The sequence below is a fragment of the Oryctolagus cuniculus genome, chromosome 4 (assembly GCF_964237555.1).
Source record: "Oryctolagus cuniculus chromosome 4, mOryCun1.1, whole genome shotgun sequence".
NCBI lineage: Eukaryota > Metazoa > Chordata > Mammalia > Lagomorpha > Leporidae > Oryctolagus > Oryctolagus cuniculus.
The window spans coordinates 53,250,728-53,267,533 of NC_091435.1; the positions used below are offsets into that span (position 1 = coordinate 53,250,728).

General features: G+C 43.0%; 1 protein-coding gene across 2 annotated transcripts in view; it reads right to left on the reverse strand.

The window, feature by feature from the left end:
* Positions 1-16,806, reverse strand: part of DCBLD2 (discoidin, CUB and LCCL domain containing 2) — a 91,045-nt gene that overhangs the window by 24,946 nt on the left and 49,293 nt on the right. For both annotated transcript variants that reach the window (XM_051859389.2, XM_051859388.2), the window contains exons 4-5: positions 4,975-5,026; positions 196-268 (exon numbers count right to left, since the gene is read on the reverse strand). In XM_051859389.2, the coding sequence (XP_051715349.1) occupies positions 196-268; positions 4,975-5,026 (125 nt within the window). The remainder of the gene's footprint in view (positions 1-195; positions 269-4,974; positions 5,027-16,806) is intronic.

The following is a 16,806-nucleotide window of genomic DNA, read 5'->3' on the forward strand; positions in this document are numbered from 1 at the left end:
GGCAGTTTTCTCATAAATATATAGTACTGGTGCTCTAACAGAACAGAATTTTAGTAGAAGAGAAAGAATAAAACATTACATGTTGCTAAAAAGAAATAATTTCTAAATATTATATATATACAATAGACACATATCTCACTGTTCTGGAGTTTACTTTTAAGATACAACGTTAGAATAAGTCTATCTGCAACTCACATCTCTGTATCCATGAGGGATTGTTCCAGATATCTCAGCAAAAGGAAGCAGACAACCAGCTGGGCAGTACTTGCTGTTGAATGAAAACAAGTGAAAGGTTATATTAGAGTGTACTTTCTAGGGAAAAACATCAAGACACATCCATATGTATTTCTCAGTTCAGTGCAAATACTATAGTACTACAACCCTGAAATAACTCTTTTTTTGTTTGTTTTTAAGATTTGTTTGAGAGGCAGAGCTACAGAGAGAAGGAGAGACAGAGAAAGAGGTCTTCCATCCACTGGTTCACTTCCCAATGGCTGCAATGCCTGGGGCTGGGTGATCTGAAGCCAGGAACCAGGAGCTTCTTCCAGGTCTCCTGCATGGGTGCAGCGCCCAAGCACTTGGGCCATCCTCCACTGCTTTCCCAGGCCATCAGCAGGTAGCTGGATCAGAAGTGGAGATGACTTGAACCAGCACCCATATGGGATGCCAGCACCGCAGATAGAGACTTAACCTACTATGCCACAGCACCAATCCCAGTAACTAACACTCCTAAAAAGACTTTTCAGATATTTTTCTATTGCTCCAAATATAAGCACAAAGGCAACACAAGTCTTCCATGTGGTGGCAGAGACCCAATTACATGAACCATCACTGTTGCCTCCCCAGGGTCTGCAACAGTAGAAAGCTCGAGTCAGGGGCTAGAGCTGGGAACTGAACCCAGGTACAATACTATGGGACACAGGCATTTTGATCATTAGGTTAAATGCTCATTCCCTAGTATCCAGTTTCAAATATGACTGTGAACACAGTCCATATAAAATAATGTGTACTTATTTCTTTTTGTGAAAAACACTGATTCCTAAACTCTTACAACTTTTGCTTTGGGGTGAATCTAGACTAAAAGACATTATTATCATTATACATGCTGTATAATAACACTTCTTCACCCATGTTATTTACAAAATTTTTCTCATATTCTACAAATTGTTTTACTTCACAATGAATGGTAGACATATTTCCACTTTAAGATCATCTATTCATTATACCTAATAGCTACATGATATTCCATTTTTGGATAAACAATGTGAGAGCTATTTGTTATATTTAATAGCTGTGTGATAGTCTACTTTGTGAATAAATGATAGTGCGTTCTACCAACCTGCTATTGATCAGATTGCAGTTGCATTAAAAGACTGGCATTCATTCCTTTATTCATTCACTCACTCATCTACTCAACACAAAGTCATGTTTTTGTGTCTCTTAACAAGGGAGATATATTCCCAGAAATTAATCCTTAGACAATTTCATCACTGTGTGGACATCATTGAGTGTACTACACAAACCCAGATGGCATAGGAGACTTAACACTAGAGCTAAAAGGTATAATGTATTGCTCCTAGGCTACCAACCTGTACAGTATATTACTGCACTGAACACTGTAGGCAACTATAATGCAATGGTTAGTTTCTGTATCTCAGCACAGAAGAGAGGCAGGAGAAACACAGTATAAAAAGATTTTTAGGGGCTGGTGCTGCTGTGGGGTAACAGGTAAAGCCAACGCCTGCAGTGCCAGCATCCCATGTGGGCGCTGGTTAAAGTCCTGGCTGCTCCACTTCCGATCCAGCTCTCTGCTATGGCTTGGGAAGGCAGCAGAAGATGGCCCAAGTCCTTGGGCTCCTGCACCCACGTGGGAAGACCTAGAGGAAGCTCCTGGCTTTGGATTGGCACAGCTCCGCCATTGCAACCAATTGGGGAGTGAAACAGCATTTGGAAGATCTTCTCTCTCTGCCTCTGCTTCTCTCTCTTCAAGTAAAACAAATAATTTTTTTTTTTAAAGGCTTTTAACATAGTCCACTGGTAGAGAGGAATTCCCCGGAAGGGAGTTGCAGTACTGGAAGCTGATCTGGGTGAGAGAGTGGTGAATGAATGTGAGGCCTAGGGCATTACTGGACATGGCCGCAGACTTCATCAACAATGTACACTCAGGCTACACTGAATCTGTTCAAATGTTTAATGTCACTTTCTCACCTTACAAAACTTTTAAACTGTTTGAACTTTGAGACTCTTTTGTAGTAACACCCAGCTTAAAATATTAGCACACTGTACAGATCTACAGAAATATTTTTATATCCTTACCCTATAAGCTTTTTTCTATTTGTTTTTAACTTTCTAATTTTTTTTTCTAAGAACTAACATTCAAGCCCCTACATTAGTCTCAGTCTGCACAGGATGAAGATCGTCAGTGTCACTTCTGCTCCCGCACCTCATTCCGCTAGGTCTCCGGGGCAGTGGCATGCCTGGAGACGTCACCTCCCGTGACCACAGGACTCTTCTGAACACCCCACACAGGATCTGCCCAGGGCTCTTCCTAGGACGTGCCACTCTTTTCAGAAATGTGTCCACGGTGGTTTGCTTGGTGTGTTTCTTTTTTTCATCACAGATTTCCTTCTAAGTAGATATAGCACCACAAAAATTCCTCTCTGCTAAGGAAAACCTTCCACATGCTGGTGTATGTTCTGAACTCTGTAAGAAGCCTGTCGATGTCTACGGAAGCTTCTGCTGAACTCCTCACTGAATTTTCTAGCAGTTCTTCCTCTTTTTCTTCTCCTGCAGTGTCTTTCTCTTGCTTCTTCCGCAGCCCCGAGTTCACTAGGTGATAGGACTGTTTCAGGTCTGTTACGATCTCAAGGGACTCCTGTGGTATATATTGATGGAAACGCTACTATGCAGTGCAGCACTGTACTAGAATGTTTTATTATGTTGTCTGCTGAGTGCTGGGCTGTGTGGACACTGGGTTTGCAAAGGTCAACCAAACAAACGTAGCCCCTGCCCTCGCTGAATTTACATTCCAGTGGTGGAAGAGACATTAAACCAATACTTCCATAAATAATTATATTTCAGCTCTATGATGAAGAAAAGGCACTGTGAAATAACTGGGAAAGATCTAACCTAATAAAAGTTAATATAAACACTTAGTAGGCTTATTGTGTGCCAGGCAGCATCCTAAGGGCTTCAGGAAAGCCACAAGAACCCTATATGCTAGGTACTGTTACCATCTTCTCTTTACAGATAAGCAAACTGAGGAATCGTGTGCCCAGGGCACACAGCTGGCAAGCAGTGGGAGGGCTCCAGAGTCTGTGCTCCTACAAAGCAGGGCTCTGGACTGCCTCAGCCAGGGGACGGGGCTGTGAGGTAGGGAAGCCCAGCAGTGTGTTGAGGGCACACTGAACAAGCAGAGGAACGTGCAGCAATCACTAGGAAGGGCACGCCCTGCAGCACAACAGCCTGCTCTGTGAGTGCAGGCGCTCACTGCAGAGGCCAGGCTACAGCGAGCAAAGGGAGAGGAGCAAGAGGGTACACAGGGGCCAGATCACACAGACAATGGCATCGAGTCTAGAATATATTTCCAAGTAAAAAGAGGAAGAGATTTTGACAGTTTACATAATTCAATTCCTTTTTTTTTTTTTTTAAAGATTTATCCATCTATTTGAAAGGCAGAGGCAGAGGGGGAGAGAGGGGAGAGAGGTTGAGTGGGGAGGGAGGGGGTGAGGTGGGTTGTGGCAGGGAGAGGAGGGGAGAGAGGGAAAGAGAATCTTCCATCTGCTGGTCGACTCCCCAAGTGGCCACAAAGGCCTGGGCTGGGCAGATCCAAAGCCAGGAGTCAGGAGCCTCCTCCAGGTTATCCAAGGCCCTGGGCCATCCTCTGCTGCTTTCCCAGGCATACCAGCAGAAATCCAAATCAGAAACAGAACATCCAGAATCCAAACCTGTGCCCATATGGGATGCCACCACTACAAGCAGAGGTTCAACCACTACATCACGGTGCCGGCTCCCCTCACCCCTCTTCATATTTCTAATAAAGGTTATTCTGGCTCCTGGGAAACAAGAGAAGGTGAGGAATCATGAGCAGAAGCTGCGACAGTTAAGCAGATACAGATCGGATTTGGGTGATGATGGAGTCCAGAAAGGAGGGTGAGGAGGCTGGATCCTCCAGCAGGGTTATCCTTGCTGAGCAAAGCACCTATCAAATGCAAGAGAGGGAACACTTGCCACAGACAGAACCATTCTTAAAGACAAAACCGAGCATCTGTGGGGAGGAGAAACAAGCTGAGAGGAGGCTGAAACATGAGAATGATTTTGCCAAGAGGAGAAAAATTCCAGGAAAGTTCAGAGCTCAGAGCAGGGTAAATAATCCAGAATCATTTCAACATGGAGTAGATGAAACAAGACTGGAAGAATGGTCCAAGGACTCCTCGTGAAGGACTCTGAAGACCACACTGAAGAGCGGGCAACTTTTTATGACCATAAGGAGTTCCTAAGATGTATCAGCAGGGAAATGTTTGCATATCTAGTTCTGAAAACAATTTGGCAGAGGTGTGAGTGGCAGAACAAAGTTAGAAGAGATCAGAAATGGGACATCAACTAGAAGCTAATCCTAGTCCAGGCAAGCGACAAAGCCATAAAGCAGACAGACAGTAGAAATGCTACTTGGGAAAGAATACCTAAGAATCCCATAATAGCCTAAACCTTCCATTTTCATTTTTCTAGAAAGACAGCTTTTCTATTTGTTAGCTAGCAGCATATATTGAAGCATATTAAAATTATACTTTGAAGATCTAAGTGTTACAATTATAGAAAAATTTAAATATGGCAATAATTAAATGATTTTAAATAAACTATTTGAGTCATGGAATAATTATGTGTCATATATTACACAATAATCCTAAGTAGATACAGAATGAATATGAATAGTATTTAAGCAAAATGGGAGAGGAGGCAAAAATATGCTCATACCTGAACTCAGGCTCCAAAAAATTGGATGCAGTGTCCAAACAAGTAATTAGATCTAGAAAAACAAAAACAAAACACTAATTCAGTAACGCACAAATTCACTCTTGCTAAACACCAAATGTCTCAGAATCCCAAAATGTATTGCCCTAAATTTCAAAAACTCCAAACAGCATTTTTTGTTAATCAAGCTTTCTAATTTTAACTATCTTGATTTGTGGCACTATGTCTCTTCAACACGCCTGGACTACCATGTCACCTGAGGAAGTCACATACCACATACACAGAACATACACAGACAAGGAAGGCCTGGTAGTGGCTTCTGTAAAAATAGGTGTTGATTCTGTGGCTCCAAATGCTACACAGAATCTACTCTCTGCATAGGACCAGTGGCAGCACCATCTTCCAGGAACTTACTAGAAATTTAAATTTTTTCTTAAAATTTTTTTTTTTCCATGCTGATCTGATGGCAGGAGCCCTGGTCTCCCATGGGGTGCAGGGCCCAAGCACTTGGGCCATCCTCCACTGCACTCCCTGGCCACAGCAGAGAGCTGGCCTGGAAGAGGGGCAACCGGGACAGAATCCGGCGCCCCAACTGGGACTAGAACCCAGTGTGCCAGTGCCACAAGGCGGAGGATTAGCCTAGTGAGCTGCGGCGCCGGCCCAAAAAAATTTAATTGTTGTTATTGATTTACTTATTTGAGGAGCAGAGTGAATGAGAAAGAAGGAGGGACAGGGAAAGATCTTCCATTTGTCAGTTCCCTCCCCAGATGGCCACAACAGCCAAGGATCAGCAGGATGCAACCAGGAGCCAGTAACTCCCTCATGGTCTACCATACAGGTGTCAGGGTCCCAAGTACTTGGGCCATCTTTCACTGCCTCCCTAGGTTCATTAGCAGGAAACTAGACCAGAACAGAGCAGCTGGGACTCAAACCAGCACTCAGACACAGGATCCTGCATTGCAAGCAATGGCTTAACCCACTGTGCCACAATGCAGGACCTAGAAATTCAAATTCTTGAGCCCCATCCAGACTCTCACAATCTCTGGAGACAGGGCCTGGAAGTCTGTTTTTAACAAGCCCTTCCAGTAATTCTTAAATACAATGAAGTTAGAAAAGCACTGCTCTAGAGAAAACAATATTTTTTTTGACAGGCAGAGTTAGACAGTGAGAGAGAGAGAGAGAGACAGAGAGAAAGGTCTTTCCGTTGGTTCACCCCTAAATGGCAGTTACGGCCAGCGCCCTGCACCGATCTGAAGCCAGGAGCCAGGTGCTTCCTCTTGGTCTCCCATGTGGGTACAGGGCCCAAGGACTTGGGCCATCCTCCACTGCCTTCCCAGGCCACATCAGAGAGCTGGACTGGAAGAGGAGCAACTAGGACAGAACCAGCGCCTCAACCGGGACTAGAACCCGGGGTGCCAGCGCTGCAGGCGGAGGATTAGAAAAGTGAGCCGTGGCGCCGACCAAGAGAAAACAAATTTTAAAATTTAATATTTTCTGTCTAGAAGTCAATACATCTGATTGTTAACCTGCCTCTAAGACCTAGTTCTTAGGTTACAAAAAAGGTAGCTTTTGATGAAAACACATTTTAATGGTTTCTTTCCACTCTCAGGATGGAAAGCAAAGCTCTCAACACAACCTGTAGAGTCCCACATTGCCCAGCCCACCTCAGTCTCTCATCTTGTCCTGAGCCATCTTGGCTTCTCATCACTCTACCTTTCGTTTGGTCCCCCTGGACCAAGCTACTGGCTTGGCCTGCAAGGTCTTTCCACTGCCTGTTAGCCTAGGATTCCTCTCTATGATCTCAGCTTTAAAGAGTTGCCTGCTTGGGGCCGGCGCTGTGGCATAGCAGGTTAAATGCCCTGGCCTGCAGTGCCGGCATCCCATATGGGCGCCGGTTCAAGACCTGGCAGATCCACTTCTGATCCAGCTCTCTGCTATGACCTGGGAAAGCAGTGGAAGGTGGACCACGTCCTTGGGCCCCTGTACCCGCGTGGGAGACCCAGAGGAGGCTCCTGGCTTCGGATCAGTGCAGCTCCAGCCGTTGCAGCCAATTGGGGAGTGAATCAGCCGAAAAAGAACTCTCTCTCTCTCTCTCTGCCTCTCCTCTCTCTGTGTAACTTTGACTTGAAATAAATAATTTTTTTTTTTTTTTAAAAAGAGTTGCCTGCTTACAGAAGCTGGCCTTGACCTTTGCCAAGTTAAGGGTCACACGACAGGCACTTAAGTTTGGTTTGTTTTAACAAATGAATGGCTATTATGTTCTCACAGTAACACGTTTTACGTAAGACTGATTTTTGATGTGATTATAAAATTATAAGTAACATTATTCTATAATGCCTGGTTCCTGGACAGAGGCTGAGGCTGTGTCGTCCACTCCGTATTGCCAGCAGCAATCAGTGTGAATGTTTTACAGGAGGCTTTCAACGAACATTTATTAAATCAATGGAAGAATAAAGTTTCTGTTTGTTGGCATGTTTGCTAAGTCCTGTCATTTACTAACCCGTAGGGAGAGAAACCTGGAAGAAGACACAAGAGCAATCACAATGCTTGGCTGGAAAACTGCATGCAGGGGGAGGGGAGAGCAAGGAGAGACACACACTGATAGTGACAGCAACCAGCACGCTTCTGCATGGCTGGCATCCCAGGTGGGCACCAGTTCGAGACCCGGCTGCTCTACTTCCGATTCAGCTCTCTGCTGTGGCCTGGGAAAGCAGTAGAAGACGGCCCAAGTGCTTGGACACCTGCACCCACGTGGGAGACCCAGAAGAAGCTCCAGGCTCCTAGCTTTGGGTCGGCTCAACTCTGGCTATTTGGGAAGTAAACCAGCAGATAGAAGACCTCTCTCTCTCTGCCTCTGCCTCTCAAATAAATAAATCTTTAAAAAAAATTTTTAAGAGACTTCATGTTTATCATCAAGCTGAAATGAGTGTCAAAGAACTAGAACATAGTAACTGTGCTACATCAATAGGAAAGCAGTATTTTGAGAGCAGTTCTACAGGTTAGTAGCTATAAGTAATGGGCATTTGAATGATGCCTAGGTTAATTTTGTGCTTTAGAAGTTTACAAGGACACATGCCTGGACTAGTTGACCAACTGGGAAACACAAACAAATGGAATTACCTACATTCTGGTTATTCCTGTCAATCTTTGTAAAGCATCAAGGAGAATCAATTTTCCACTTTCCTGTTCCACCAAAAGCATTTCCAACGTTCAAGATTTACAGTCTGGGATGAAAAGGGACCTGTGTGGTCCAACACGGCAGGCAAGCCACAAGGAAAGCGCCAGCTGGCCTCAGTACCTTCAGGCCACAGGCCAGAAAGCTGGTCAATTATGAACACATTCAATCAGAACAGGACTCTGGTTCTAAGTTCATGCACTGCTGAAACTCCACAATACGACATGCAACTGTGCAACTGACCAACTTATTCTCAAATTCCATGGAGGCTCAAAACAGGATGAAGGAGGAAAATAGGAATTCAAAACAAGCAGCTACAAGGAAAGCCAGGAAGACTGAAGAGAGAGAAAGTGGCAAGTACAGAATTTGACATTTACAACTCCGTGAGGCAAAGGAAACATCAAATTTAGCAGAGAATTAAGAAGTGTAAAAATGGGTCTTGAGAGCTTTTCCCAAGTAAACAGCCATCCAGAAAACTATCACTATTACAAGGATCCCAGAAAATAAGAACATAGCCCGAGTAAGAGAAACACATCTCAGAAAAACCATCTACCTCAGAGACTTCTGACAGCAATTTTTAAGAATATAATCAGTGGGATAGAATCAAGAGTCTAGAAATAAATCCTCAAATTTATAGTCAACTGTTTCCAAAAAGGTGTCAAGACAATTCAATCGGGGGAAGAATAGTGTTTTTAAACACATGATGCTGGGGTAAATGGAAACTCGCAAAGCACAGAAATTGGACCTTAACACTTCATGCCGGATTAAAAAATTAACTCAAAATAGATCTAAATGTAAGAGCTGAAACTATTTAAAAAATTAAGAAAATATAGGAGTAAATGATGACCTTGGAATAAGTAGTGGTTTCTTAGATTTGACACCAAAGGTATAAACAGCCAACTAAAACTAAATAAACTCAAGTTTATCAAAATTAAATCTTCAGTGCTTCAAATGATACTATCATGAAAGAAAAAGTCCTGTAGAAAATATTTGCAAATTATAGATCTGGTAAGGGTCTACTATTCAGAATATATACACAACATTGTGATGGGACATATAAAAGACAAATTACCCAATTTAAAAAAGTGCAAAGAATCTGAACAGACATTTCTCCAAAGAAGATAGACAAATAGGGGCCAGCACTGTGCGGCAGCAGGTTAAGCTGTTGCCTGTAACAACACCAGCATCCCATATGAGAGCACCAATTTGGTCCTGGCTGCTCCACTCCAATTCAGTTCCCACTAATGCGCCTGGAAAGCAGCAGAAAATGACCCAAGTGCTTGGGCCCCTATCACCCAAGTGGGAGACATGGATGGAGTTCGAGGCTCCTGATTTGAGCCTGGCCCAGCTCCGGCTCTTTGCAGCCACTGGGGAGTGAACCAGCAGATAGAAGATCTCTTTGTGTCTCTTCCTCTCTGTCACTTTGCCTTTCAAATAAATTTTAAAATCTTAAAGCAAGGACATATAAATGGCCAATAAGCACATGAAAGATATTCAACATCATTAGCCAACAGGGAAATGCAAATCAAAATTACAATGAGATACCATTGTAATAAGGCAGCAAACACTCAAGAAAGACAGAATTAGCTAGAATATGGAGAAATTAGAATTCTTAAAAGAAATTAAACAGAGTCTGCATATAACTCAGAAATTCCATTTCTAGATATTCAAACAATGGAATGTTCTTTGGCCATAAAAAGGAATGAAGTACTGATATGAGCCACAACAAGGATGGACATTGAAAACATGCTAAGGGAAAGACAGTCATGAAAAGACCACATATTATACAATTCACTTACATAAAATGTCCGCAATAAGTATCAAGATGAAAAAGATTAGTGGTTACCTAGGACTAGAGGGGGTCAGGAGCTGTGAAATGGTAAGTGGCTGCTATTAACCATGGGGTTTCTTCTGAGGTGACAAAACATTCTAACATTGAATATGGTGATGACTTCACATCTGAATATCACAAATGTCAATGAATTATACACTTCAAGTAGGAGAACTGTATGCTGTGTGAGTATATCAATAAAGCTGTTACAAAATTTGAGAATACAGAAAAATAATCTATCATGTAATAACAATTTTATTAATATACAGCACATCTGCAGTTATGAAAGGAACAGAATGTGGTAAAAGAGCCAGGGCTGGCAACTTAGTCATTAAACATATATTCAATAAACACATATTGTTACTAGGTGTTGTTCTAGAAAGAGATGGAACAAAGAACAGTTAGACAAAAAAATCCCTGCACACAGCCGAAGTACTCCCAGTGAGGTGAAGAGGAAAGAGAATTATCAGTAAGAAAAATTTACAGTGTGTGAGAACATGGAAGTACCTTAAAAAACAAAGGGTAAGAAGTTAGGAAAAGTCAGGGCGCTGTCATTTTAAGTACAGCGGTCAGGGTAAGCCTCAGGGAGGTGTCATCTGGATAAAACCCTCAAGCAGAGCGGGTGAGGCTCTGAGAACAGGCTGTGGAAATCACAGAAGTCTGAGGCGGAGCACGTGCCAGAAGGAACAGGAGGAAGATAAGCAGAAGACGTCAAACAGGCAATGGGAAGCTCAACCCCACAGGGTCTCCCAGGTAAGGACAGCTGGTAGAATGAGATGGGAGCTTGATTTGATTAAGACCACACGGACTGCTAGACTCAGAGTAGACTGAAGGGGAGAAAGAAGAGAAGCAAAGTCAGTAAGCAGTTTATCACCATAACGGAGGTAGAAGTGACAGTAACCTGAGCTAGCACGGTAGTAATGGAGCCACTCTGCCATAGTCGGATTCTGATACATGTGTATCCGAGTATATATTCTGGGAAGTGGCAGATGGATATGAATTTCAGAGAATGAGGAGTTAATGCTAAATTTTCTGGATTGAGCGACTTAGAAGATGAAGTTATTATATATAAGTTCTTCGATTATAATAAAAATACTGGGAAAGCACTCAACTCTCATAATTATGCTGGCTCCATTTTAACATGTCTTATAATATCAGAAAATCGATTATCTGTTCAAAGTGTAGGAAAGCAGGTAATTCACTATATTCTCTTTAAAAATAACTTACATTTTTTAAAAATTATTTATTTCTTTGAAAAGGAGAGAAAGTTTATCTTCTATCTACTGTTTGACTCCTTAAAATGTCCAAAACAGCTTGGACTGGGCCAGGTCACACTCAGTCTGGGTCTCCCATGTGGGTGGTAGAGACCCAAGTACTTGAACTATCACAAGCTCCCTACCAGAATGCACATTAGCAGGAAGCTCGAATCAAGAATAAAGCCGGGACTTGAAAACAGGCACTACAATATGGGATGTGGGTATCCCAAGCAGCCGAACACCCACATGGAATTTACCACATTCTTAACTAGGAGCCCCTGAGTAGGACATTTGGCAATTTTAATGAAACACTTACTACACACCAAAGACTACAGCATATGTGTCTCTGTACAAGGTAGTACACATGTGGCATGCTCTGTTTGGGTGCTCTGGAAGACAGAATGGCAGCAGTTGTCACCAGCAGCCCTCGGGGCTCTGCTGCAGCAGCCTGGCATTCCCTCCTTTCCTGGTACAGCCTATAGGGGATCAGCAACATCCTGAAATCTACTCTAGCTGTAAAGTAGGGACTCACTCACAGGGGCTGTAACCGTAACTCCTTTATAATGAGCTTTGATCTATCCCCATTAACTACATTCCTTAATCCTAGGAAGTTTTGTAAAGCCCCAATCTTCAAATGAGGTTCTGAAGGCAGCTTAACGGGACTGGGAGGAACAGCATGAGAAAATCCAAAAAGGAAGCAAGCCAACAACAGAATGGAGGATTTCAGGGTTTTCTTAGTAAACATATTAACATCAAATTTCTAAGACAGCTCCAAATAGCAATACTATCATCTGCAATAATTGATACACATGAGTTTTTTTCCTTAAAAATTTAAGTATAATTTAAAATTGTTTCAACATATAACAAAGCCTAGAGAACTTTATAACTGGTCCACAAAAAGTATTTACTCATTAAGCTTTAGAGTTGATCCAAACAAAATACTAGGAAAACAGAATATTTTATCCTAACAAATCAATTTTTAAACTCAGTTCATTGGATGGCCCTAGCACTTGGGTTCCTGTACCCATGTGGGAGACCAGAAGAAGCTCCTGGCTCCTGGCTTCCAATCAGTTCAGATCCAGCAGTCGCAGTGATCCGAGGAGGGAACCATCGGATGGAAGACCTCTCTCTGGCTCTGTAACTCTCTGCCTTTCAAATAAATAAAAATCTTTAAAACACAGCTCATTGTGACTCTGTCAGAAATATTCTTACTTGAGAGACAGCATAAGAGTGCTGGGCTAGGCCAAAGGCAGGAACTGGTACTCAGTCAAGATTTCCTGCATGGGATGACAGGAACCCAACTTTTTTTCTTCCTCCCAGAAACCTTTTATTTAATATATACAAACTTCATGTATTTCGTAGACACAATTTTAGGAACACAGTGATTCTTCCCACCCTATCTGCCCTCCCATCCTCATTCTTACCTCTTTCCCCTCTGATTCTTATTTTTTACTAAGATCTATTTTCAATCAACTTTATATACACAAGATTAACTCTATACTAAGTAAAGAGTTCAACAAATAGCATAAAAAAATTGCTCCAACAGTGGAGACAAGAGCTGTTCAAAGTCATAGCATTTCAAAATGTCAATTTCACTTCCATAGATTACTTTTTTTTTTTTTTTTGACAGGCAGAGTTAGACAGTGAGAGAGAGAGAGACAGAGAGAAAGGTCTTCCTTCCGTTGTTGGTTCACCCCCCAAATGGCCGCTACGGCTGGCACGCTGCGCCAATCCAAAGCCAGGAGCCAGGTGCTTCTTCCTGGTCTCCCATGCGGGTGCAGGGCCCAAGCACCTGGGCCATCCTCCACTGCACTCCTGGGCCACAGCAGAGAGCTGGACTGGAAGAGGAGCAACTGGGACAGAACCTGGTGCCCCAACCGAGACTAGAACCAGGGTGCCGGTGCTGCAGGTGGAGGATTAGCCAAGTGAGCCGCAGCACCAGCCATTGTACTCTATTAGTTACCCAGATTAGGGAGAACATATGGTATTTGTCCTTTTGGGACTGGCTTATTTCATTAAGATTAATGTTTTCCAGCTGCATCCATTTTGTTGCAAATGACAAGATTTCGTTTTTTTAACTGCTGTGTAGTATTCCATGGTGTACATATCCCATAATTTCTTTATCCAGTCTTCAGTTGATGGATATCTGAGAATCCAACTATTTGACCATCTCCTGCTGCCTCCCCAGATTTGCCCTGGCAGAAGCTGGAATCAGGAACCGGGGCCAGGAATCAAACCCAGACAGTCCAATGTGGGACATGGGCGTCTTAACCACTAGGCCAAATGCCCACTCCATAGAAATATTTTTGACTAAACACTATTTCTGACTTTGCAGAGCTGTGAAATCTATTTTACATTATTGTGTTCTTGAATGAACTGTGTTCTGTACTGTTTTATGTTCTTGACTGAAGAGAGATTCTCAATAGTGTAACAAAAGTGCAACACCACCTACATTAGCTCTAGGGTTTAATTTTTGCCCAGCTGAAGCCACTTACCTCTAAAGGAAGGGAAGCCTGAGGGCCTGTATTTACTCTTCTGCATGGAATAAGAAAAAACTACTTCTAAGTTATTGTATTTAGTCAGCAGAAATGAGAAAATGTAGGAAGACAATGTACGCTGACAAATTCTTCTCCTTTACTTGCTTTAAAATTCCTTTTTCTTTTTTAAATAGAGAGAAGGGGAGATACAGGAAGGGTGAGAGAGGGAGGAATGGAGGGAGGGGGGAGGGAGGAGGGAGGGAGGGAGAGGGGGGAATGGAGAGGAGAGGGAGGGAAGGAGAAGGAATGGGAATGGGAACGAATATCTTCCATCGTCTGGTTAATTCCCCAAATGGTTGCAACAGCTGGGGCTAGACCAGGCCAAATCTAGGAGCTGCATTCTGGTCTCCCATGGGGATGCAAAGGCCCAAGTACCTGGGCCTTATTTTGCTGCTCTCCCAGGCCCTTAGCAGGGAGCTGGATCAGAAGTAGAGCAGCCAGGACTGAAACAGGTGCCCATATGTAATACTGGCAGTGCAGGCAGAGGCTTAACCTTCTATGCCACAGCATTGGCCCCTAAAATGCTTTTTAAAAATTTTTTATTTGAAAGGCAGAGTTAGAGAGAGGAAGAGGCAGAGGCAGAAAGAGTGGAGCAGCCAGACTCGAACTGGCACAGCAGGTGGCGCCTTTACCTGCTATGCCACAGTGCTGGCCTCCTAAGATTCTTTAAATGATCAATTTCTCACAGCCTAAAGGAGCATGCAGTCTTGCTTTCCTAATTCTTACCTGGTCAGTCATGTTGCATTGTGGGTACCTGGATGGCTACTTTGTTCAAGTGCTAGAGGAGGTGGGATAAGACTGGTTTTGCTGATAAATTCTCCTGACAATATCACAGTTTTCTTAGGACTAATCTTGTTTCCATGATAGGAATCTGGCATTAGTCTGTATCAACTGCAATTTAAGAGAAATCTGCATATGTTACACACAGTTTACTGTGATTCAGAATTAACATTTATTAAGTGCCAGAGTCCACACTACATATTTTAACTCTCTCATACATTCTTAGAGGTTAACTGTTTATTTTTTATTTATTTGAATGGCAGAGTTACAGAGACAGAATGAGAGACAGAGATAGATCTTCCAACCGCTGGTTCAATCCCCAAATGGCCACAACAGCCAAGACTGGGCCAGGCCAAAACCAGGAGCTTCATCTAGGTCTCTCACACGGGGAGGGCAGGGAAACAAGGACACGGCTATCTTCCACTGTCTTCCAAGGCACATTAGCAGGGAGCTGGGCCGGTGCTGTGGCTCACTAGGCTAATCCTCTGACTGCGGCGCCAGCACACCGGGTTCTAGTTCCGGTCGGGGAGCCAGATTCTGTCCTGGTTGCCCCTCTTCCAGGCCAGCTCTCTGCTGTGGCCCGGGAGTGCAGTGGAGGATGGCCCAAGTGCTTGGGCCCTGCACCCGCATGGGAGACCAGGAAAAGCACCTGGTTTCTGGCTTCGGATCAGTGCGATGAGCCGGCTGCAGCGTGCCAGCCGCGGTGGCCATTGGAGGGTGAACCAACGGCAAAGGAAGACCTTTCTCTCTGTCTCTCTCTCTCAGTGTCCACTCTGCCTCAAAAAATAAAAATAAAAAAATAAAGTAGGGAGCTGGATTAGAAGTGGTGTAGCCAGGACACAAACTGGCACATGTGAAGGATGCTGGTGAGGCAGGTAGCAGCTTAACCAGCTACACCACAATGCCTGTACCCATGAAGTTAACTCTTAGTATTACAACACCATGTATGGGAGTGCAGTCCACAGTTGGAGCTCTTGGGAAAAATGTCCTCAGATGAAAATAAGTAATGCTTTCTTATGTACAATGCAGCATGGCTCAGTTGCCTAAGACATAAACCATGCATTCAGAGAGGATATAAACTACCTGTGGTTAACCAGGTCAAATCAGCCTCTCTCTATACTTAAATTCCTCATAATTTAAAAAAATCATCTATTATTTTTCACTTTATGTTTCTGTGTGGGAGCAAACTGTTGAAATCCTTACTTAAGGTATACTAAGCTGATCTTCTGTATATTAAGATAATCGAAAATGAATCTTGATGTGAATGGAAGGGGAGAGGGAGTGGGAAAGGGGAGGGTTGTGGGTGGGAGGGACAGTATGGGGGGGAAGCCATTGTAATCCATAAGTCGTACTTTGGAAATTTATATGCATTAAATAAAAGTTTAAAAAAAATAAAAATAAAAAAAAAATTCCTTTAGGTTGACAAGTGAATATAAGACATTAAGAGCCCAATTCTTTTGAGACCCACACAGTACCTAGGATACTAATACATTAGTATTTACCAGCAGTGAAGGGGTTAGCTGCTGTATAGCAGACAGCACATTTTGGCATCCTTTCATAGCCTTCTTAATATATGAAAAAAGTGAAACACACTTAAAAACACTTTTTAAATCATTAAGGGGCTGGCATTGTGGCACAGCAAGTTAAGCCTGCATCTGTGATGCTGGCATCCCATAGAGGAGCACTCCTTTGAGTCCCAGTTGCTCCGATTCCTTCCAGTCCAGCTCCCTGTGAATGTGCCTGGTAAGCAGCAGATGATGGCTCAAGTACTTGGGCACCTGCCACCCACATGGGATGCCGGGATGGAGATCTTGCCTCCTGGTTTTGGTCTGGATCAGGCACAATCGTTGTGGTCATTTAGTGACTGAACCAGCGGATGGAAGATCTCACTCTATCCCTCCCTCTCTGCTTCTCTGCCTTTGAAAAAAATAAAAAAATAATTAGGGTGCCATTTAGTTTGTTGTATGTCATTTTGGAATAAACTCTATCCCATATGCTAAACTGCTTCTTGTGAGGAACACTATCTTAACAGATTCTGTATTAATTTCACTTTCTCTGCAAAACTGCTAATATTTTGCTACCAGAACCCTTAAATTACGAACTTGACACCAAAATGCAGGCATTTCTCTGTATGTTAATTATATCACATACACAAACACCATGCATACTCATTTGTGAAAAATAAAGCTATGAATGCAAACTGAAACTTCACTAACAAAGATCATACTGGTGAATTTAGCAGTTTAATAGTTTAAT